Source organism: Xiphophorus hellerii, chromosome 3 (assembly GCF_003331165.1).
Source record: "Xiphophorus hellerii strain 12219 chromosome 3, Xiphophorus_hellerii-4.1, whole genome shotgun sequence".
NCBI classification, from domain to species: Eukaryota; Metazoa; Chordata; class Actinopteri; order Cyprinodontiformes; family Poeciliidae; genus Xiphophorus; species Xiphophorus hellerii.
In genome coordinates, this window is record NC_045674.1 from 12,469,659 (window position 1) to 12,491,700 (window position 22,042).

The 22,042-nt window shown below is 39.7% G+C and overlaps 1 protein-coding gene across 2 annotated transcripts; it reads right to left on the bottom strand.

Annotated features, from left to right (window-relative positions):
• Nucleotides 1–1,471: 1,471 nt before the first annotated feature.
• vars1 (valyl-tRNA synthetase 1) lies at nucleotides 1,472–21,267 on the bottom strand. Of its 2 annotated transcripts, none has more exons than XM_032558352.1 (28): nucleotides 21,167–21,267; nucleotides 20,333–20,691; nucleotides 17,817–17,960; nucleotides 17,540–17,735; nucleotides 17,323–17,438; nucleotides 17,125–17,200; nucleotides 16,493–16,593; nucleotides 16,283–16,410; nucleotides 14,851–15,015; nucleotides 14,568–14,769; nucleotides 13,154–13,262; nucleotides 12,888–13,067; nucleotides 12,652–12,776; nucleotides 12,418–12,521; nucleotides 12,179–12,337; nucleotides 10,912–11,002; nucleotides 10,700–10,805; nucleotides 10,497–10,567; nucleotides 10,155–10,280; nucleotides 9,973–10,077; nucleotides 7,720–7,867; nucleotides 7,426–7,553; nucleotides 7,136–7,291; nucleotides 6,118–6,342; nucleotides 5,880–5,991; nucleotides 5,351–5,526; nucleotides 1,748–1,897; nucleotides 1,472–1,652 (listed from the first exon to the last, which is right to left on the bottom strand). In XM_032558352.1, the coding sequence occupies exons 2-28, from the start codon at nucleotides 20,687–20,689 to the stop codon at nucleotides 1,584–1,586; spliced, it is 3,825 nt and encodes a 1,274-aa protein (XP_032414243.1). In that variant the 5' UTR covers nucleotides 20,690–20,691; nucleotides 21,167–21,267; the 3' UTR covers nucleotides 1,472–1,583. The 2 variants fall into 2 exon arrangements, with proteins under 2 accessions (XP_032414243.1, XP_032414244.1); XM_032558353.1 differs by lacking the exon at nucleotides 21,167–21,267 and adding an exon at nucleotides 21,065–21,085.
• Nucleotides 21,268–22,042: the final 775 nt, after the last annotated feature.

Below are 22,042 nucleotides of genomic sequence, written 5' to 3' on the forward strand. Positions count from 1 at the left end.
TTTTTTTTTCTTCTGTGTGCATCTGTCACATCACATGAGTGCTTTACTACAGGGTTCCCACTTAGCCTGGAAGAAAACTCATTTCATTTCAGCGTTTTTCAGGTTTCTGGGCATAAAGGAAAATATTTGTTCTTCCAGACTATAACTGAATTGTTCAGCTTTTTTCTTTCAGGTCCTTTTGTCCCCTTCTGAGTTTGTCCTTACCCTTTCCTTTCCTTCACTGCCAAAGCACAAACATTGTTTTAGAATTTTTTGTCCAGTTTCTAAACAAAACAACTTTACTTTCGACTTTATTTTAGTACACCTGAAGGACACCTTACAAGTGATATTTTAGCAAGACATAGAAGCTTGTTTTAATTCTTTACAGCTGCACTATGTAACCTTCATAAAAAATATTTTTCACATATTTGTTAAAACTGTCACTGTGTTGTGACAGTTTAATAGATCTGTGAAAAGATTGTTCTCCTCCACCTCCTGTTTAAAAACAATCAAAGCCAGGCGGTGGGTCTTAGCGCTGTTAATCAACTTGTGTACCTGCTTCTGAATGTGCTGTTTATTTGCCATCGTTGGCAGCCATGTTAACTAGTCTTAGCATTTGTGACAGGCTCTGATGTCTGGAAGAAACTAGCTGTGACTCCATTACAAGCATGTGCAAAACTTTGTTTATATTTCAGTAAAGTAAAAAAAAAAAAAAATTGTGTTTCATTAAACAAGAAATGCAACTAAAATCACTTGATTAAGTTGATAAAAACATGTCCTTCCACCACTTCCTGTTGATTTCTTTGTCTTTTCCGCCAGCGCTAACATGCAGTCATCGATCATGTGACCAGGAAGCGTCTCCATTGCAGTTTTGCAAAATATATAAATTTTGATATGGCCCAAAACAAAAAAAACCCTCATCCTAGCATCAAAACTTTATATATATATATATATTAAACTGGTGTGTTCCCATCAAACAACTTTATTTTCAAAATATCAAATTGGGCAGTTTGAGGTTAATGCTACTGTAGCATAGCAGAGAGAAAAGGGATGGAGAGGACAAACAGCACTTACATGAGGGTGATTGACAGCAATAAGACCCTCCTGACTGTTTCTTGTTAGTGCTGGGAGGAGAGAGGAACTTGATTTTTTTCACAGATTATTTGTCTCATACCTTACCGTCACAACATTCTAGATAACTCATTCAATTTTAACAAATATGTAAAAAATATATTTTTATGGAAGTTACATACTCTAGCTTTAAGACTGATGAAGTGCTAGCATTGGCAGATTTCACTCAATGAAACATGTTAGAAATGAAACGGGGCTACCAACTGTTTGTCAGACAAAAATATCTACTAAATTAGCTTAGAATATTTTTGTTTTAAAGTGTAAAATAGAAATTGTTTTTATTTTTTTAATTAACCCCGTAGCTAACAGGAGACATACAAATAAATCAGATTAAAAATAACCAGCCTATAGTTGAAACCCATTGTGGTATTAAGAGCTTTATTTAGTCCCTTTCATACTAGAGTCTGATTGGAAAAAAATCAACACAATGACATGAAAAACAAACTGAATCCTGATTCACACAATGAGGAAAGTTACATCATTTTCTTGAAATTTTCCATGGCTTCTGTCACTTTCTGGAGCTCGGTCTGACTCTGGCGCAGCTGTGGAGGAAAGAGGAGGAAAGCAGACGTTATTTACCGGGGATTCACGAGTCTTGCAGCTTCAGGAACCCTGCAAGTCAATTTCTTTTTGTCACCTTCTCCGCATCCTGCTCCTGCACCTTCGCCGGCACCTTCTCCTTGTAATCATTCTTCGCCATCTTCTCTCCCAGCTTCTCCATCTGTTTCTCCAAGTCACCTTTCTTTGTCATCAGTTTAGTCACTTCCTTCTCCACATCAATGAGACCCTGCGATGGGAGGTGTGGGGGGACGACGTGAGGAGGAGGACAACAGTTTTAAATCATCTGGTAATTTCAGCTCTGGAAGCGAGAGTAAAATACTGGCGCAGCGATCGGAGAATGTATGCCTTGATTAGCATACAGATGATGTGTGTTTATGCATTTAGGGCCGTGTTAGTGCTGTCATGTAATTTGTCTGAGCTGCAATGGAGCATTCAGCTGATTAACAACAGAAAAACATATGGAAAATGTCAGCCCATCTGTTGCATATTCAGCCTAATTTACACAAATATAACAAGAGGATGCGGCAAAACTAGACACACTTTACCGACAGGTGAAGTTCAACTTGACTTGAAACTTTTAGAGGGATTTTTCACACTTTTCCAGGCAAAACATTATGACCACCTGCCTAACAGTGTCTCTATTGCTACCACAACAGACCAAAGCTGTCAAGGAATGGATTACCTGCCATTAAGATAAACAGAAATAAGCTAAAATATTTTGGTTAATAATATAATGTTCACCGAGACCAGGAGTGTCCAAAGTGAGACCGTTTACGGCACTGGGAATGATTCTTTGATTACAGCTCAAGAATAAAAGCACATTTATTTTTCCAGTTCAGGCAGGAGATGTGGATCTACATTTAAAAACAGTGGAAGATTACATTTTCAATGGCATTAAAAAATAATAATAATAAAATAGACAAAATCTCGAAATGGAAAATGTGAGGTGCAACATAATTTATTCATCCAGTTAATTTATTGGTAATAGGAACCAAAAACCTCCAGAGGCTTTTTACTAAAATGCAGACTTGGTCTCACACATTTAATACATTTGGTAAAGAGAAAGCAAGAATTTAGCAACAGATCCTGTTCTTGTTGCTAAAAAGACACAAAAAAATCCAGAAAAAAGCTAAAAAAAAAATTTTGGACATAGTTTGCTACCGATTTAATTTTCCCTTGTCTAGAGAAATATGACCGCTTTGCTTATTTTCTTAAAATATTCTGTTTAGTTTATTGTTTATTTAGCAGGTAAAGCAAATAATATATAAAAGATTATGGTCCCTAGAGAACTTTCAACTGGATATTTTTGGTCTCCGTTTCAAAACGTTTGGACACGACGGACCTAGACAGCAGAATGGACTGGAGACACAAAATGTCCACTAGACAGGACAGATGCAGCATCAGAGCCAAACAGCTCAAGGTTTTATAAAAACATTGTTTCTGCTGTAGGGATTTTTCTGGAAGTTGAACGAAGGAAGCTTAATATAAACTAACATTTGTAACAGGGGCATATTTATATAATCTAGTTTCCTTTCGGTATCAATTAAGTATTTTTTTAATAGATTGTTTTTTTTAACATAATAGATACAATAAAGTGTCTTCAGTCAGAGGCTTCTTCTGACGGGCTGTAAAACGGACAAAATTATTTTCTCTTTTTCAACAACTTAATTTTGCACTGAAGCAGAACTTCATGGTTTTTCCACCACATCTCAGAAATTCACTGAGGTCCGGAGAGGCCGGAGGCAAAGTCAACACGACTTTGCCTCCGGACTATTGCTCAGACTATTTCATTTCCCTTTGGTATAAATAAAGTATTATATTTTAATTGTATTCCCACTTCCCGCATGTAGTAGGGAACATTATTGTGCCGAACGAGGCCACAGCACCAGATCTGACTTGTCAAACTAACCCAGATCTTTACATTTCTCCATTTTTTCCGCATCTAAATTTTCCCGCCCACCAGCAGGTGCCATAATTAGGAGGCTACGAGTGTTATTCACTTGCCTTATGTTAGGAACTCATAAAGAAGTGCACAAAAGCATGAACATAAATGGTTGCTATGGAGACTAGGCGACCCCTAGATACCACTCCTTGCTGTGGGTGTAGAAAGCCTTAAAAAGTTTCTTCTGCGGCTGCAGTAGCATCATCTCATACTAACAGAAGCTGATGCAGGTGTTGGTGATTTTCTTTCTCTACCTTACTCGGTAGTTAGAAAACTGAAAGCCTAAATAAGAGAAAATGCTTATTATTGTGTAGATTTCACCGATATGATCGGCTATTTTGGTGAAACAGAATTAAAATTATTTAACAACTGTTCTCAAATAAAACATTTTTGTACATTTTTCAGAAGCTTCTGAATTAAAAATGTATTTAATTTAGAGATTTTAAACACCTTTACTGTGGACAATTAAACTGTGGAGGTCATAGTCTATACAGAGGACCGATTATTATCATATCTCCTCAACTCCAACGTCTCTCTGCTTTCTAACCATACAGAGTTTAATCAGGAGCAGCAAAAGCAAATGAGGTGGATTAGCAGCTTGGCAACAACTGAGGGTGTCATGCAGGACATGTTACTGTTTAATATCATCTTCTGCCCAGAAACTGAGCTGTTAGCATGTCATACTGCTAGGCCTGTATGACATGCTTTATTTATAGCAATAAATCAATTAATCACATGATAAATTAAAGCAAACTCAATAATTTCCATTTGCATTATTTATCGTTTTTCTCTCTTTCTACCAAAAACTGGATGACAAAAGGGATGGTTGTGGCAAAATGTATCAATAAAACTACCCATTAAACCGTTAAAATATTAGGTGTCTGCATTCATTAACCCTTCTTAAATTTGAATAACATTTAATTTTTTTTTGTAATTTGGCAGAATACAGATAAAAAAATGTTTTGTGTCTCTATATGGTGGGCCAGATTTGGCCCCCAGGCTTTTAGTTTGACACGAGAGGTAAAAAAAGAAAGAAACAAAATAATGTGGCTGCATTACTTTGCTTATCCTTCAACGATCACATTCAAACTCAAGCTAAGCATTAGTCAGTCACACCTGCTGCTCTAGGAAGATTTTTACAACATTTACTTATTTGCATTTCGCAACAAAAGCCACAATCTGAACAGAAGCCACCAGAGGAATCTCACTGGCACAGGAATCAGTCCGGAGATGGCTAAAAAATAATTTCCCAAGCTGGAGATCTTATGCAACACAGAGCAGACTGTCATCATGTAGAGATGATACGATCATCCCTTCAAAATTAATAAAAAGACTAGAAGAAACCCGGTCTGGTCGGCTGTCGAGAGGCACGCTGGAATGGATTTTATGGAATCGATTATCTTCATGTTTCCCTCTGAAAGATTCTTCCTTGTATTTTCTGTTGGACGGTTTTATACCCAGGAAAGGCAGAAAAAGCTCCTGAAATTCACCTTCTCCTCATGTTTTACATCACAAAAACCTGGCATCTTAACACGGCTGTGCAGGCTTTTCAAACCCACTGTCTACTCTGTCAAACCTATTTACAAATTCGACATTAGGGCTGCCTTTAAATGCACTGACTCGGATCACAGTGACGGTCTCTGCGGTCTCAATTTGGAGCACATTAAAGCACTTAAAAATCCAAGCGCGTTAACCCATTTCCAGCACAAAGGAGGAGTCGGATTACTGGGCTCTCACCTTGAGCATGAGGTTGACAGTACATCTGTCAGAAGCGATAGCCACAGCGCAGCCTTCTGGGACCGGCTGGTCGGCTGTCAGAGGGATGACGGCCTGAGAGTAGGACAAGGTCTGAATCTGCAGGCTGTATTTCTGCAGCAGAGACACGGTTGCAGCATCTATGCACTGCAGGTAGCCTAGAAGATGAAACACAGGGCAGATTTTAGTCAGCAAGTGACATTAGGTTAAGCTTTAATGCAACAATATGCACTTAAAATTTAAGCTACATTCATGTTAAAAAATGTGTGGGAGTGAGAGAAATAAAGGAGTATATAATCTAGAAGTAATGGTGCTAAGTGCCTCAACTTTATTTAAGTGCAGGACTTGAACTATGCAATTACTTCCCACCACCTCTATTCATGTCAGCGGAGGCAGAGAGAGCCACCCAGCATGCTTCCAAAAAACCAACAAAAGAGATTGTGGATAAAAAGTGAAAGCCTCGAAAGTAAATTTGAATAAAAAGAAGTTTTAAGAGTCTCTGCTTTCTTACAGTCGGCTCTGGTCTTTGTCAGGTTGTAGTCGGCCCTCAGAGATCGGATAGTCTTGACCACCGTCATGATGAACTCCATGTCGCGGTCGACCTCTTCGCTGTTCCAGCAAAACTACAAGAAGGGCATTACAGGAACACTTTTGGCTCAAAAAGCAAAGAGAAGCACATCGCTAGCAAACAAACTGCACAATCTAAAGTCGAGATTAACTTAATTCCTACTAGTAGCTCTGTGTTTTACCTCTGTGGTGTCTGGGTAGGACGTGACGCAGATGCTGGGTGGATCAGCCTGAGGTTTCCGTCGAGGTAACCTCTGGTAGAGTTCCTCAGTGACGAAGGGCATCAAGGGGGAAAGAAGACGCAAACCCACGTCCAAACAGGTGTAAAGGGTCTGCCTGCATACTTCGGCTTGCCTTTGGGTGGCGCTGTCTTCGTCTGCTTTAATGAACACCGGCTTCACACTTTCCTGCAATACAAAGGCTTTGTTATGGCCCATAATCCATCCACCCAGCGTCTACGCCCGCTTGTTCTTACGCAGTCATCGCTTTCAAATCAAACGAAATTTGTGTCAAATGTTTGAGCAGCAAAAGTTTTTTTCATTTGTCATTTGTGTCGCTATCACTTTAAAAAGTCATCAAAGGTCAACAACCTCTCCCACATTTACAAAATCAAACTAATTTGGTGTCGATAATCATCTGTGCTACAAAATTATTTTAGCTGCACAAACCAGCACAATTAATTTATATCAGTTTCATTTGACTTTGTTAATGTGTGTAATCTGAGAAGCTTACACACAAAAAAGTTATAAATAGACTTATGTCCAGGTTTATCCTGCAAAATGTTAAACTGAATGTTAAATTGATTAAGGTTGTGTGTCTTTTGTAAAGGAACGACTCGGACTGAACTGATCAGATTTCTTCTATCGGAGCTTTTTATCTTAATTTTAAGAAACTTTTTCTGACAAAAGTGCATTTTATCACTACATTCTCACAATTAAGCAAAACTTCTCAAAGCCTGGCCCTAATATTCTGTCGTACAACTCACAGAAGGGATAAATGAAATAAAAGCTACTATTTGAGGACATTTCTGCCATTTGTTTTGAAAACTGTAATCGGATATGGACAAAAAACGTGTAAATTTTATTTTTAAGCCGTATTGCCCAGCCCTAATGCCACCGCTGCAAAAGTTGGATTTATTTTAACACTTTTTACACATCTTTACTCTCTCTTCTGACATAAACTAAAAGTAGCGGCTCTTACCAAGTAGACGTCACAGAGCTCATAGAGCCAGAAGTTGTAGACGGCGGTGGTGATGGCTGGGAAATCGTAGGCCTTGAAGCCATCGTCACACAGAGCCACAGCCGCACTCAGCCTGGACAGGATCCACCTGTCTGCCACGCTCTCCTCTCCAGACAGCTGAACAGATGTGCCGTTTAGCATGTAGAAATCCAAATAAACAACACAGAAGATCTACTGCTGCAGTAATAAACAATAAAACATATTTGCATTCATCACCTGCCACCTGTCTTCGCTCTGTCTCATGATCTCACCTGGGCTTTTTCTGAGGGAACAAAGTTGTCTCCAAGTGTTTTCATTGCAAACTTCACAGCGTTCCACAGTTTGTTGCAGAAGTGACGGTACCCCAGGATGCGGTTGACATCCAGGTTGATGTCCCTTCCTGGGAGAAAAAAAAAAAGACGCACATGATGATTTAGTAAGGCAGGATTTCATAAATGTTTCCACCTATTCTAACAGCAGTGATGTTTTTGTATTTATTTTTTGGTTTTTATGACAAACTGGGCGGGCGTCAAAGAGAGAATAAGAAACTCTGTGAGGGATTTCACCTTGGCTGGTGTAGGCGCACAATGCGAACCGGAGAGCATCTGTCCCACACTCTGGGATGCCGTTTGGATAGTCTGACTTCTGGCCTTGCTTCGCCTTCTCCACCTCTACAGGATCCAAGTTACTGTCCGTCAGCTGGGCATGAAGACCCTACAGGAAGAGGAGTAACAAATTTTAATAATATAAATCCAATTTCAGGGGCTCCAGGTCTGGAAATGCTAAACAGCAAATTGAAAAATGTTTTCCAGATTTCATTCTTTACTTGTGACAGATGAAAATATAGATTAGTTGTAATTAGTTGAAATTACAACTAATTTCAATGTATTTTACTAGTCAAGGAAAAGATTTTGGTTTGTCTAAGAATTGTCAAATAATTGGCATCAAGCAGAGGAAGCAGAAAGTGAAACTGGGTTGAGAGCAGTCCAACACATTCATGAAAACTGTAAGGATAGTGGGGAACAACCATCTCTGTCATTCAGGATTTTTTATTTCACTTTTTTTCCTCAGTGATCGATGATCACTTAAACGTTTGGTGTCATCAAAAACAAAAAAAAAACGAATAGCACTCAGGACTGTTTATAGTAAAAGTAACAGCATTTCCACAGACACAATGTGACAGGAAGTCAAGAGATTGCAACTGAACAGATGTGCAGCCATAAGTAACCCACTAACCACTGAGGCCAACAGGAGGAAAAAGGTTTCAATTTGCAAAGTAGAATAAAAATTGGACTCTAAAATGATGGAAGAAGATCATGTGGTCTGATGAGTCCGGATTTACCCTCTTCCAAAGTGATGCCTACTGTCTGCTCCAACAGCAGCACTGGATGGTAACAAATGTTGAGTGAAAGCACGCTGCAATCAAAGCTGAAGGCGGTTTAAAGGAAATATTAGTGTGACTTTTTTTTTTTTTTGCTCCAGCTGTGTATTTTAGGAAGCGGAGTTCTAATTTGTGGAAAATACAGTAATAATCCTAAAATGCAAAACTAAATCCCAACTGCTGTTCAAAGGGAATGTTTCACACTCAAATGTTTCTAGGGTGTTATGAAAATTGCTAACACAATAATGTGGAAAACTTTTCGATACCCGCTGCTTCCCTGAATGAGTAAAGCTTTTATAAGGAAAAACATCATAAAGGGTAAAGTTCAGTTTACTGCAAGTGAAGCAGTGCCCCCTAGAGGACAGTGCTGCTCCAGCTGACTGAATAACTGTAGGAGAGATTGATGGCTTCAATAAAAGCTTGTTGGAAGCAGAAGGAGGTGGTTAATAAAGCTTTTTATAAGAGTATGGGCTTCAGGGGGCCAAGGAGCTTGTAGAGAACATGTAAAAATAAAAAACCCAACTGGGAGACAAAGACAAGGAGTTTATCTCTGTGTGTTTGTGTCTGAGGGATCTCTGCATGTTTTTTTTTTAATAGACAAAACTCCAGACTCAATTTTCCAGAGGTCCCAGTCCTTTCCAGCCAATTTCTATAGAATAAATGCCAAATTTAACTGAATTTATTGGCTGAGGTTTCAGTAGAGGTACAGGTTTAAATGTGAAATCTGCAGAAAACACTGAGCGTAAGGAAGGACGGACGAGTGGAGGGACAGATTGTCTGATATATAAACCAACAGATGGATGGACAGATAAAAATGGACAGGTAGGGAAGGACAGACAGATTGATAGAGAGACAGACTGCCAGATGGATGGATGAAAAGACAATAGATGACTGGATGAAGAGACACACAGGCAGAAACAGACAGATGGAAATGCAAAGGGATAGATGAGTGAAGCAAAAGATGGATGGATGAAAAGTTGAACAAATGGATTTATGGACAGAGATAGGTGAATGGAAAGATGCATTAAAAGGTTAGAAATGGGGAAGATGGGTGGATGGATGGATGGATGATAAAGAATGATGGATGGATTAATGGATAGATGGATGGATGATAAAGAATGATGGATGGATGGATAGATGATAAAGAATGATGGATGGATGGATAGATGATAAAGAATGATGGATGGATGGATGGATGGATGGATGGATGGACGGACGGATGATAAAGAATGATGGATGGATGGATGGATGGATGGATGGATGGATGGATGGATGGACGGATGGATGGATGGACGGACGTCCACATGACCTGCTATAAATGTATATTTATTTATTTTTTATCTTCCTCGTCTGGTGATGGTGACCCATCCCTTTAAGTAGAAACCTCATAGAGAACGACTCCTGAAGCATTATGGGTAACGACATTAGCGACAGTTACCTCCAGGGAAATCCCGGTGATGACGTCCAGCGGGTCGATGACGTTCCCGAGGGATTTGCTCATCTTCCTCCCATGAGCGTCCCGCACCACGGCGTGCAGATAAACCTGTTGAGGATCGACGCCATCATCATTCAGGCTGATCATCCTCCTGCTGAAGGTCGCTAAAGGTCGGCCGGCCTCACCTCTTTAAAGGGCAGCTTGCCCGTCAGTTTCAGGCCCATCATCACCATGCGGGCGACCCAGAAGAACAGGATGTCATGGCCCGTCTCCAGCAGGGTGCCGGGGTAGAACACGTTCAGGTCCTGGGTCTGAACCATGAGGACACTCTCAAAGTCACATTTTACGAGAGGTTCATGAAGTGGACATGAACCTGTTTATTGTCTTCATAAAAGTTACAGGTGAACTCAGAATCGAGGTGAAGGCACTCCCGGTTTATAAGCTCTGCTTTACAGCTCCTTATCTACTGCGGAGGAGACTGCAGCCTTTGTGGCATTTGCATCGGTACAGAGTCAGACGAGTCTTACCTCATTAGGCCATCCGAAAATAGAGAAGGGGAAAATGCCGGACGAGAACCAAGTGTCCAGAACATCCTCGTCTGAAACACGAGAGCAGAAGAAGGTTAGCTCATCTGCTCAAATCGTTGGTTAAACTGAATTAATTAGGTGAATCTGCGTGGTTGCAGACCGGATAACCGAGATACTGAACGAGCTAAACGAGTAAATCTCACCCTGCCGGAGGGAAATTTTATCCACAGACACATTGAAGCGTTTTGCTGCTTTTTCTTTGGCCTCCTCCTCTGATCTACCACTCACCCAGTAATGACCATCCATGTCCTGGAGATAAAAAAACCCGCAAGATATGAGCAATACTGATGCAAATAGCTTTCGCCTGTCATCTAAAACCCTCCACAGCAGAAAGAAGCGATAGATGTCAGTTTACCTCGCCGCGTTTCACAGCGGGATCATTTAAGGTGACGAAATAGGCAGGAATACGGTGACCCCACCACAGCTGCCGGGAGATACACCAGTCTCTACAAAAAAACATGGAGGAGAATTTAAAACGGCTCTTAAATTATTGATTTTTGAAACAAGATGTCGACAATTTGTGAGAAATTGCTTCTGAAAAAAAGAAGCAAAGTTTTGCACAAATTTCCTGTCTCATAGTTACAAACTTTTCCAGATTTAGTGAATCCAAAAAATTACAAATGGTTTAAGTCACGTGTGTCAAACTCAAGGAAGCGCGGGCCAAATCTGTCCTGCCAGAAGATTTTATGTGGCCCTCTGGACTGTAAAAGTAGAATCTTAAAGATAACAGCTGTGTTTTTTTAAATGTATTTGTTTTGTGCCAAATTAGATAAAAATGAAAACATCTTTAGTACTGTTTAATGTAAAGAAGTTCTCACCAACTGCAGCTTCAGCTGTTTATTAAGAGATAGTTTTCCCAACACATTCTGCCACAAACGGACCTTTAAAGACATTCTTGATTGTGATGTGGCCCAAAATGAAAATGAGTTTGACATAGCAGGCTGAAGCTACATTTGCTAAATTCTTCTCGTAAACATTAAACCTTTAATAATCAAGCATCATCAAACAGAGATCTGGTTGTTCCACATGTAAACAACAGACTGCAGGTTTCTGTTTTGTTCCAAGAGTTTCCAAGATTAAAATCTGAGGCAAATCCTCTCCTGCCAAACCAGTATGAGCACAAATTCCAGTCATGGGTATTTTCCACCTGCAAATCACAAGGTTACAAACTGACTTTTGTAACCTTGTAAAGGAATAATGGCTGAGAATTTTATCTTTGTGCATCAATAGATAATAATTTGTGTTTGTAAAAAATAAACACACAAGCTACAATTTTAGTTTTTTGTTACAGATACAAAGAAACTACAGGTAAAACTTTACTTCGATTGCTTATGTGTGAGTTTGAGTTATTTCACATCAGTTCTAAGGATAATAAATAGATTCATCAACAAAAAACAAAGAATATTATATCAATAATTTCAGTATGTTCTAGTTAGTTTTATAAACACACAATACAGTTCCAGTAAATTATAGTTTTTCCCCACTAATTACAGTTTTTACTTATTTCGGTAAATGTTCAGTTTTGATAGTTTTACAATGACCTTGGTTTGAACCTGCAGGTACGAATCTTGACAAGGATTTTCTCCCTTTCAGCTGATTGGTCATGTAAATAACAGCTCTACCTGATGTTGTCCATCCAGTTGAACCACGTCTTCAGGTGGTGATCGGGGATGATCTTGAGCTTCCCTTCCCTCACGACGTCTGCAGCCTGTTTGCCCATTTCTCTACAGTTGACGTACCACTGAGGCTTCAGCAGCGGCTCCACGACGTCCTTTGAACGGCTGATTGAGAGGACAAAGGGCAAAGGTTAGGAAATCATCCTAAATGGGAGACATAAATTTTAAAATAGTCTGCGCTCTACCTGCAGACGGGCACAACCATGGGGTTGTCTTTGATCTCTTTAAACTGGCCTCTGTCCTTCAGCGCCTGCAGGACGGCTGTTCTGGCCTCGAATCGCTTCATGCCCTTTGGGACCGACAGAGGAGGTGAAAGTGAGAAAGTCTGAGTCAAAATGGCTTCCCTGAGCCGAGCTGGCTAAGTGTCACAAAGAAAATGCCCTCGCTGCAGGAGGAACAGAGCTAATGAGACACTATACCAGGAAGAGAGGAGGCACGTTAATGAGCAGCCCATTTTCATCCAAGATGTTGATGAAGGCCAGATTGTGTCTCTCTCCGACCTCGTAGTCATTATGGTCGTGAGCTGGGGTGATTTTGACAGCACCTGAACGCAGAGGGTGGAGAGGGACAGAAAAGGACAACTGTAATGAGCCAAAAGGCCCAGCTGAACAACTTTGTGATTACTTCTTCTCTTTTCTCTGTGACAAAAACTTACCTGTTCCAAAATTCATGTCCACAAAGTCGTCAAAGACTATCGGCATCTTGCGCTCGCAAAAGGGATGCAGCACGGCTTTTCCCTTCAGATGCTGGTATCTGGGGTCAGCCGGGTGGACGGCCACTGCCGTGTCTCCCAACATCGTCTCGATACGGGTCGTGGCCACGATCACTTCCTCATCTGAGGAACATCAAGTTCAGGGAATTTACTGACGGTGGGACACGGCGTCTTCGCTAAAATCATCTGTTCTGCTCCACTTTATATACCTGATCCATCCACCTTGTAAGCGAAGGACACCAAGACCCCAAACTCTACTTTCTCCTTGTAGCCGGGCACAGGGAGCAGAGTTCTGCCACCGAGCTCCTTTTTATCCACCTGGAAGACAAATATTAAAGGTTTATTGAGGAGAGAACACTGTGACCAGCACCGACAGAGGACGGGCTGGAATCAGGTTTCATTTTGTCTCCATCTGCACATTTACAGCTCTGGTAACAAATTTACATCCACTCAGCCACTCATCGCAGGCATGAAGGTCAGGATAACTTCTAATGATGGATTAGAGTCGTTCTTTCCCACAGCTTCACTTGATTTTTAAACTAGAATAAGATGCACAAGTTCTCTAAGTGTTTAAAATGACAGAGTTCAATTAAATTAGTTTCAAACACAGTTAATCATTTGAGGTCAAGAATCGTACAAATTTGTTCATGAGACTTTTTATTTACTAGTCAAGGTAAAATTATTACTGACATGATTTTCTCATAATGGAAAATGTTTAATTTGACATAAAGTTATCTGTATTTTTATGACCAAGCTTTTATAATGAGTAGAACCAAGTTTATCCAGAGACTTTTTTTTTTTTTTTTTTTTTTTTTTAAAGGTTTTATTGGCTCTAGTGGCCTTTATTTGATAGTTAATTGACAGGAAAGTGGGTAATGAGAGAAGGGGGAAGACATGCGACAAAGGTCGCCAGGCCGGGAATCGAACCTGCGACAGCCGCGTCGAGGACTAAGGCCTCCTTATGTGGGTTGTGCTTAACCTCTGCGCCACCACAGCACATCCCTTATCCAGAGACTTTTACTGAAAAGCCGACTTTGCTGCACCTAAATCTCTAATTTATTAAACTCTGCTAAATATAGCAAGCATTTTAAAAGAAAGTGACCTGGATTATGTTCTCATAGCTGAGAATAAATTAGTTCAACTGAGCCTAAAAGAATTTGAAAACTAGATGCTTTTCTTTTAATACAGCAAACATACAAGATCATTTTTACATTTTGAATATATGATGAATAACACTCCTTTCTTAAAAAAGAAAACAAAAGTCACATGACTTTGTGTGACTGATTTAACAAACTGAATTAATTTTAGTAACTGACTGACCTAAAGCAGAAAAAATGTATTCTGATTTAATGTCAGACTATTCATGTTTTTAAGTCTTCTCTTAAAGCTTAATTTTTCAGCTTGAATTGGTGGTTTTTACAGTTACTGTTAATGTACTTGCTGTGTTTTTATTCTTTGTTAAGGCATACAACACTTTGGTCAACTGCATTGTATTTAAAGTGCTTTATAGATAAAGCTGGAACGGAATAGAAAAATAAAAAGGTTATTTAACTTTTCACACGGTATATGTCAACATCACAAGCAGTTTAAAGCAAAGAGAAATGAGGACAGGTTCAAACTGACCTCTATGTCAGAGATGGCGGAGTTCAGTGTGCAGGACCAGTTGACGAGCCTCTTGCTCCTGTAAATCACTCCTTCGTCATGCATGCGGATGAAGGCCTCCTGCACTGCGTAGGACAGTTTCTGGTCCATGGTGAAGCACGCCCTGTCCCAGTCCAGAGAGGAGCCCAGCTTCTTCAGCTGGTGGTAAATACGGTCCCCCTTCCTTCAGAGGAGAAAGTTCATTTTCATTACCTGTTTATTAAAAGTCGTTTTGGATCAACTTTCAGCTGGTATTTAGACTCACTCGTTCTTCCATTTCCAAACTTCGTGGATGAAGTTCTCCCTGCCCAGATCGTGGCGGCTCTGACCTTTCTCTCTCTTCAGCTTCTTCTCCACCACGACTTGCGTTGCGATGCCGGCGTGGTCGCAGCCCGGGTTCCACAGCGTGGTTTCCCCCCGCATCCTGTGCCTAAAGAAGGACCTCATCAGCTCACTACAACTCTAAAGGTGACCTGTTACGCTTCCTTGAACAGGTTAGGATACGTCTATATACTAAACATGTTCATGACGTCTCAGTGAGCTTTCTGCCCAGTTTTGCCTATTTTTACTGAATCTTGTCACTTTAAATCCAAGTAAGCTGCTGCTGACCACGCCCCCAACTCAACGTTTTCACTCACATGAGAAAATGGCTGCAAACAGATGCGAAGTTATACAATCATGCATCTTTGAAAAAAACTTAATTGATTTAAAATACATTTCATGAATAGACTATAGTGCAATTTAAATTCTTCAAAAGTATGTACATTTAAATGACATTAAAGAACAATGGAAACATCTATGGGAAAACAAAACTGAAAAATTATATTCAGCTTAAGGAAAAGTATTGTACTGGGCCCTATGGAAAGCTAAATAATCTCGAAAGCAGCAGCCCCTTTGTGCCCACAGTGGCATAAAATAGGTATAAAGGTTTCCCTGTTGAGGAGAGAGTCAGTGTTTTGTGTGACCTTAATGTGGTTTAAGATGAGCAGCATTTTGTCCATTACTGTCCTCCGTATTCTGATTTAAGATTTTCTTGGTTGTACTTGAATGTACTTTTGTCTGTAAAGCTTGGAAAAAAACATAAGAGCTCTATGATGGTTGAGTTTAAAGATTTAAAGATGTAATAGTATTTCTGCAGCCATTTTGTTTGGTAGGTTTTGTATGTGGATTATCTTAAAAGCCCATGAGGGCTGGGGACCACTGGTAAGTGACACTTAAATAAAAGTAATCAATCAATCAATCAAAAGTAGAGCTTCCTGTACAACCAACAAGTGGTTTCTGAATGGTAAGACAACAATAAAACGCTTGTGTTTTCCAGCAGCCATTGCAAAGCGCATATAGCGGTAAAACCAGCTGACCAAACGTGTTGGAACTCCATTTGGGTTGCTAGGTAATAGGCTGGGCTTTGCTGGGGTTGCTAGGTGATGGGAATTGTCTGCTGATTTGTAACCGTACATTCAGGAGGTTTTTGGAACATCTCATTTTCCAAACACCTAAAAACATGAACTTATTGCCGAAACAACAGCAGGGTGTTTTTTTAAGGGTTTCGGATGTTTTTAGAACCAGTAGAAACCGAAATGGAAGAACAAAATCATGCAAAGTGTGAATTTTGCATAATTGGTGCCCTTTAAAATTCACAATTTCACTGAAACACTGCTTTGATATTTCCAGTTACAAGGCAGTGAAGTATAAATTACCATCTGGTCAAACAATCCTGAATGGCGTTGGTGAGAGCGTGACCCAGGTGAAGAGATCCGGTCACGTTTGGAGGAGGGATGCACATCATGAAGATGCCACGAGGGTTCGGCTCACTGATGCTCTTCCTCTATAAAATGTAGGAGATTAGAGTTATTGATTAAATGTTCTGATCCAGAGTTGGCATAAACAAAGAAGAGGGACACACTTACACCAAACTCAGGTTTGAAAAAGCCCTGCTTCTCCCACCATGGATACCAGGCAGCCTCCACGTACTGAGGGCTGTACGAGTCAGGAAGCGCACTGATGACGTCTAAAACCAGAGGTCACAGAGAAACGTTAAACTCTCTAAACAATTCATATCATATGGTGAAAATAATCATTAGTCCTGCAAAACGGAGAGGAACAACATGTCAGGATCATCAAGATAACACATGACAGCCCATATAATTAAAATTTTATCGGAATATACTCGATGGCAATTTGACTATCGAGTAAAGAGCATGGACTCCCTGCATCTTGCTATGAGAATTTAATGTAAATTTTAAAAAGGGTTTTGTGTACAAATTTATAACATACAAAATGATTAAAGAAGGAAAGCGATTTGTGTTCTTGTTGCGGGTTGGGAGAAAGTAAAACTTAATTTCCAGGATAATTACCAACTCCTACTGCAAGAAAAATACTCAGAACAATTAATGAAGTTTGGTCTCAATTCTTCTTTGTTCCTGACTGTATTTGAATGCAAGCAGGAAAGTCTTGTAGCTATGATGTATTTCAGTTTTTTAATGTGTCAAATAAAATTTAAAAAGATGAAGAATGACCAGATCTGCGATGTTCAAACTACCTTTTTTATCTCCGGGGTTTGTAGGAATGTCGTATGTAATCACTCCAAGCTCTTTCTTTTCAGGTTTTGCCTTTTTCTGGAAGACGAAAGCAGCAAGGACCAAACACAAAGCATTTATCAAGTCATCTGTGTAATGTACATTTTGACGCTTTTTGAAATTACAAAAACACTCTTTCAAATATTATTAATTTTCTGTACCTCTGCTGCAGGTTGTGTCTTTTTCTTTGCCTCCATTTCCTTCTTCTGTTGAAACTTTTCCAATTTTTCTCTCTTCTTTGCTTCCTTTTTCAGCTGCGCCTCCGTCTTTGGTGGACCTGCAGGTGAAAATTAATAAGGCAATTCAGAGATAAACATTGCTGCAAATCTCAAAATATTCCTTTAATATTTCTGAATGCCTGTGGAGGACTCGGTTTACCATTAGCAGCAGAATTGTTGGAGTCCACAGTGACATTTGCAGCTTTTCCAGCAGCATTCGGTGTTGCTGTTACTGGTCCCACTTTCTCACAAAGAGTGATCTCTCCCAGCACCTTCAGGAACTGAGGCTGGTTGATGCAGGTTGTGAACCATCTGGTCACGTTGGTCACTGCCTTCCTGTCTGAAGGCTCCAACGCCTGAAAATAAAACATTATACTAAAACAGAAAAAGACCAAGCAGGGAGAAGCGTTTAGCATAGGGTAGCGCCGCATACGTACATATTTGAACGCCAGAAGAATAGCTGTAGCAACGGCCATGTCAGCCAGAGTGAGGCTCTCTCCCACCAGGTACGTTCTCGGTGCCAAGGCCTGATCCAGAACCTTTAGAACCCGCATGAGTTCTGCCCGCGAACTCTGCTGCAGCTGAAAATCAGTAAAGGGTTAAAGAAGAGAATTCAGACAATCTAATCTCATCAGAGGTGGATAGAGTACCCAAAATTGTACTCAACTGAGAGTACAAATGAGACTTCAATATATATTTTTTCCTCAAATAAAATTAAAAAGTAGCTGTCCAACAAATTACTCAAGACTGCAAAAGGATTTGGTTTAAAGGCTACTCGCGCAAGTGTTCAATCATTTAATGTTTAAAAATTACATCATCAGATGAACCAAAATTCAAAGCTATGTGGATTGTTTTGTATTTGAAAGAAAATTAAAATAATTAATATGACTTAATATAAATACCATAATTACAGAATAATATCAGGCAAAAACTAAATTTTTCCCAATCAATTTCTTTTAATATAAAACTTATGGAACTTGAACAAAATTTGTAGGTGTGTGTGTGTGTTTTACATACACACACCTACAGGTTGTGTATGCTTTCAGGGTAACCTAGGCAATCAAGCCTGGTTACCTAGCAACAAGCTTGTTCTTCATTCAGTAAAGTTCCTCACAGTGGGTAGAGTATTCCAAAATTTTACTCAAGAGTAGTGACACTTCATAGTAAAATTAAAGTAAAAGTTAAAATGACAGCATAGTATAAATACTCCTAAAAGTATTTTTTTCCAAAAAGTTCCTCAAGTAATTGTAACTAGTTACTACCCAGCTCTGAATCTCATGCAGCTCCACGTTTCTTCTCATCACAACCATAACGGTGAGCATTTGTTACTCACTTTAATGAGCAATAGAAGCTTCTTCCACAAAAACAGTGGAAGGAAACTGATGCATGGCTTTCAAACTTTCTGTGTGCATGTGTGTTCAGCCCCCTTTACTCTGATGACCCTAAATAAAATCAAGAGCAATCCATCATCTGAAACAGTGGAGCAAAACTGCAAATCTACCAGCACCACATGGACTGAAAGGCTGATCAAGGAGAGCATTATATAGAGAAGCAATCAATATGCTCATCCTATCTGCAGGGATTTATGACACAGGTGTGAAATACTCTGTTATGCACTCCATAAATCCGGCCTTTCTTGAAGAGTGGAACGAAGAAAGCTAGTGTTAAAGGAAACCTGTTTGCAGTTAGCCAAAAGCCATGAAGCGACAGAACAAACATGTGGAACAAAAACTGAAACTATTAGCTAAACACTGGGCAATCCTGGAAGACAATCTTTAAGACAATCCAAAAGAGGCAGAGGGCCGTCTTCCAATAGGTCAACAACCCTGAATATACAGCCAGAGCTACAGTCCAATGGTTTAGATCAAAGTATATTCATGGTTTAAAATAAAACATCTAAATCGGACTGAGAATCTCCAATCGAGCTTAAATTTTTCTGGGTAAAGATGTTAGAGCAGTGAGTCTTTTGGATATTTCTCTATCTGTGTCATATGATGGGTCTAGAAAGTAGAGCTGGGCAACAAATCAATAATAATATATATAAAAGTAGTTATATATCAATATCAATAGAAAATACATTTGATAGATTGTTCAATACTTTCACTGAACTCTGATTCTGAACCGCACAGCATTCTGGGGGATGTAGGCAGAGGAAAGGCTTTAGCCACTCAACCTCTAGATTAAGATAGATAGATAGATAGATAGCATTTATTGTCATTGAACAGAATTCAACGAAATTTCCATTGCAGCTCCCGTGCAAAAGGTCAAATATATACAGTAAAAATAAACAAACACACAATAATAATAACAATATATACAACTAAATTAACTAAAGGCACTCAACCATCCAAAGAAGTAGCAGCAGGTCCAATTATGGCAAAGTACAGATGATGTGACAGTGCAAAGTGCAGAACAATATGACTGTGTGGGGGTGGGGGATATGTATGTGTGACTGCGAGGTTATGATATGTGTGGGAGGGGGGGGCGGCAGGGAGTAATGGCTCTGACGGCTGTGGGGAAGAAACTGTTTCTCAGTCTATTTGTTGTAGTCCGTATATTCCTGTACCGCTTGCCTGATGGCAGCGGCACAAACAGTCTGTGGCCCGGGTGGCTGGGCTCAACTAAGTTACTTACTCTTTGGCTACCTAGCAACAACCTTTACAGTAACTTGCACAGCAGAAGTTTCAGGTTTTGCCACTGTGCCTCATAACTGCTTCAAAATAAACAACAGTGTGGAGAGAAAGGAGAAACTGAACAGCAGCTCAAGAGGAAAGAACTCAACACCAGTTGGTTGTATTTCAGAACTTTGAAACAAAAAATAATTATTGATATCGACTGACATTAAGCGCTTACATCGTGATAGGATTTCCAGCCACATCGCCCAGCCCTTATAAAATAAAATATTAAAGAGGAAAGAATACTGCATCTAAATTCACAACACGCCTTTGCTTACCTTTTTATCTACGCCCATCACTCCCATCAGAGGGAAGACCACGGCACAGGAAACTGGGGTGAGCTCGTTGTCTGCAAAGCTGAGCCACTGCCACACTTGGCTCTGTTGCTTTGAATCCACCCCAGCCCTCTTCCCCTGAAAAGCCAGGTACCATGCCACAGCACTGGCCCCGCTCAGGACAGAGTCCCCGTCCCCGGCAGCGGTCAGGGCCAGGGCGGGTCTGGAGCGGGCATTCAGGGAAGCTGGCGGATCCTCCGAGATGATCCGAGGACGAGATGATGGACAAAACTCAGCAGCGATGAGAGCCAGCAGACTCCTGAAGTCATCGGGGTGAGGGGACACGTAGAGGGTGGCCATCTCTGGAGGAGACACGGGAAGAACAGGAGTTTGGCACAACACTGAATCACGCAAACATTTCCTGTAAACGTATCACGGCTGAGCAGCAACAATCTGGTTTATCCAGTCTAAAGAAAAATACTGACAATATTTATAGACTTATGTTAAAGCCGGTAATAAGTTTCAAATTTACTACTTTTTAAAAATATGGGTTATATACAATATTGCTCCCGTTGACAGCTGGAAAACATGGTGATTTTAACACCCTCTACATTCTGTTTTATTAGATTTAAAAGCTGATCTCTGTCACCACCTGTCAACTCTGAAGTCCTGCCAGGCAGGCTAAGTTAGCCTTAGCTTCTCTGTCAAAGTAAAGCTTCACTTTTTTACTCTTACTCTGGGTTTTGTCCGTACTGCTGCAGCTTCAAACCCGCTGTCTTTAAACAAAGTTGTAGCGCTTCCTGTGAGAAAACGCGCTTAGAGAAAAGCAATCCATACCTTTGAATGGAGCAGAGAGACTTCAGCTTAGTTAGCATACACACAACCACATGAGTCCGCTCGGTCTTCTGCGCATGCGCCATCTGATGCAACGTAACAACAACTTCCTGTAAAATAATAAAAATTAAATATATATATATATATATATATATATAAAGAATATAAAGAATGTAAAGAAAATACGTCGTTTTTTTAAGTGTCTACCGATGCGGTATCATAAGAAAAAAACAGAACAATTCTAATTATTAATAATATTATTTTCTTAGTAAAAATATTAGTTACAATGTTATGGAGACTATTTCAGACAGCTGAAATATTTGGTCCCCGCCCCTTTGGCAAGTAAAGAGCAAATGTTCCCAGGTCTAAAAAAAACAAAAAAAACTTTTTATATGGTGACAGGTAGAACTACAGTTAAGGACTTACAGATAAATATATTACTTGTAAGTTATGGAGGAGGGATAGATTATTTCAAACAGCTGAAATATTTGGTCCCCGCCTCATACCTTTGGCAAATAAAGAGAAAATGTTCCCAAATCTACAGGATGTTTTGTGCATAGCGAGAGGAATAAATACATTTAAACACAAGTAAATTATTTACCTCCCATGTTGTAGAGGGGGAAAACATTATTTCAAATAAATATTTGGTTCTCCCATAACTTTGGCAAATTAAGAGCAAATAATAATAATAATAATAATAATAATAATAATAACGTATTATTATATGAATATATTTTATCCATTAATCTGTCAAATTTTACATTAGAACGCAATTTGTCAAAAAGCCTACTTTAATCTGTTCAAGAAGTCTTTTTTCAGGTCCCGCCATCTAGCTTCCATCTTTGTTACATCAAAAATAAAACATTATAAATGCACACA

What these genes read in the sequence shown, in the direction of transcription:
- vars1 (XM_032558352.1), bottom strand. Translation starts at nt 20,689, where the DNA reads ATGGCCACCCTCTACGTGTCCCCTCACCCCGATGACTTCAGGAGTCTG. An exon ending in AAACCCCGGAGATAAAAAAG is followed by an intron (nt 16,594 to 17,124) that starts GTAGTTTGAACA and finishes CTCTGGTTTTAG; the next exon opens with ACGTCATCAGTGCGCTTCCT. An exon ending in GGACATGAATTTTGGAACAG is followed by an intron (nt 12,777 to 12,887) that starts GTAAGTTTTTGT and finishes CTCTGCGTTCAG; the next exon opens with GTGCTGTCAAAATCACCCCA.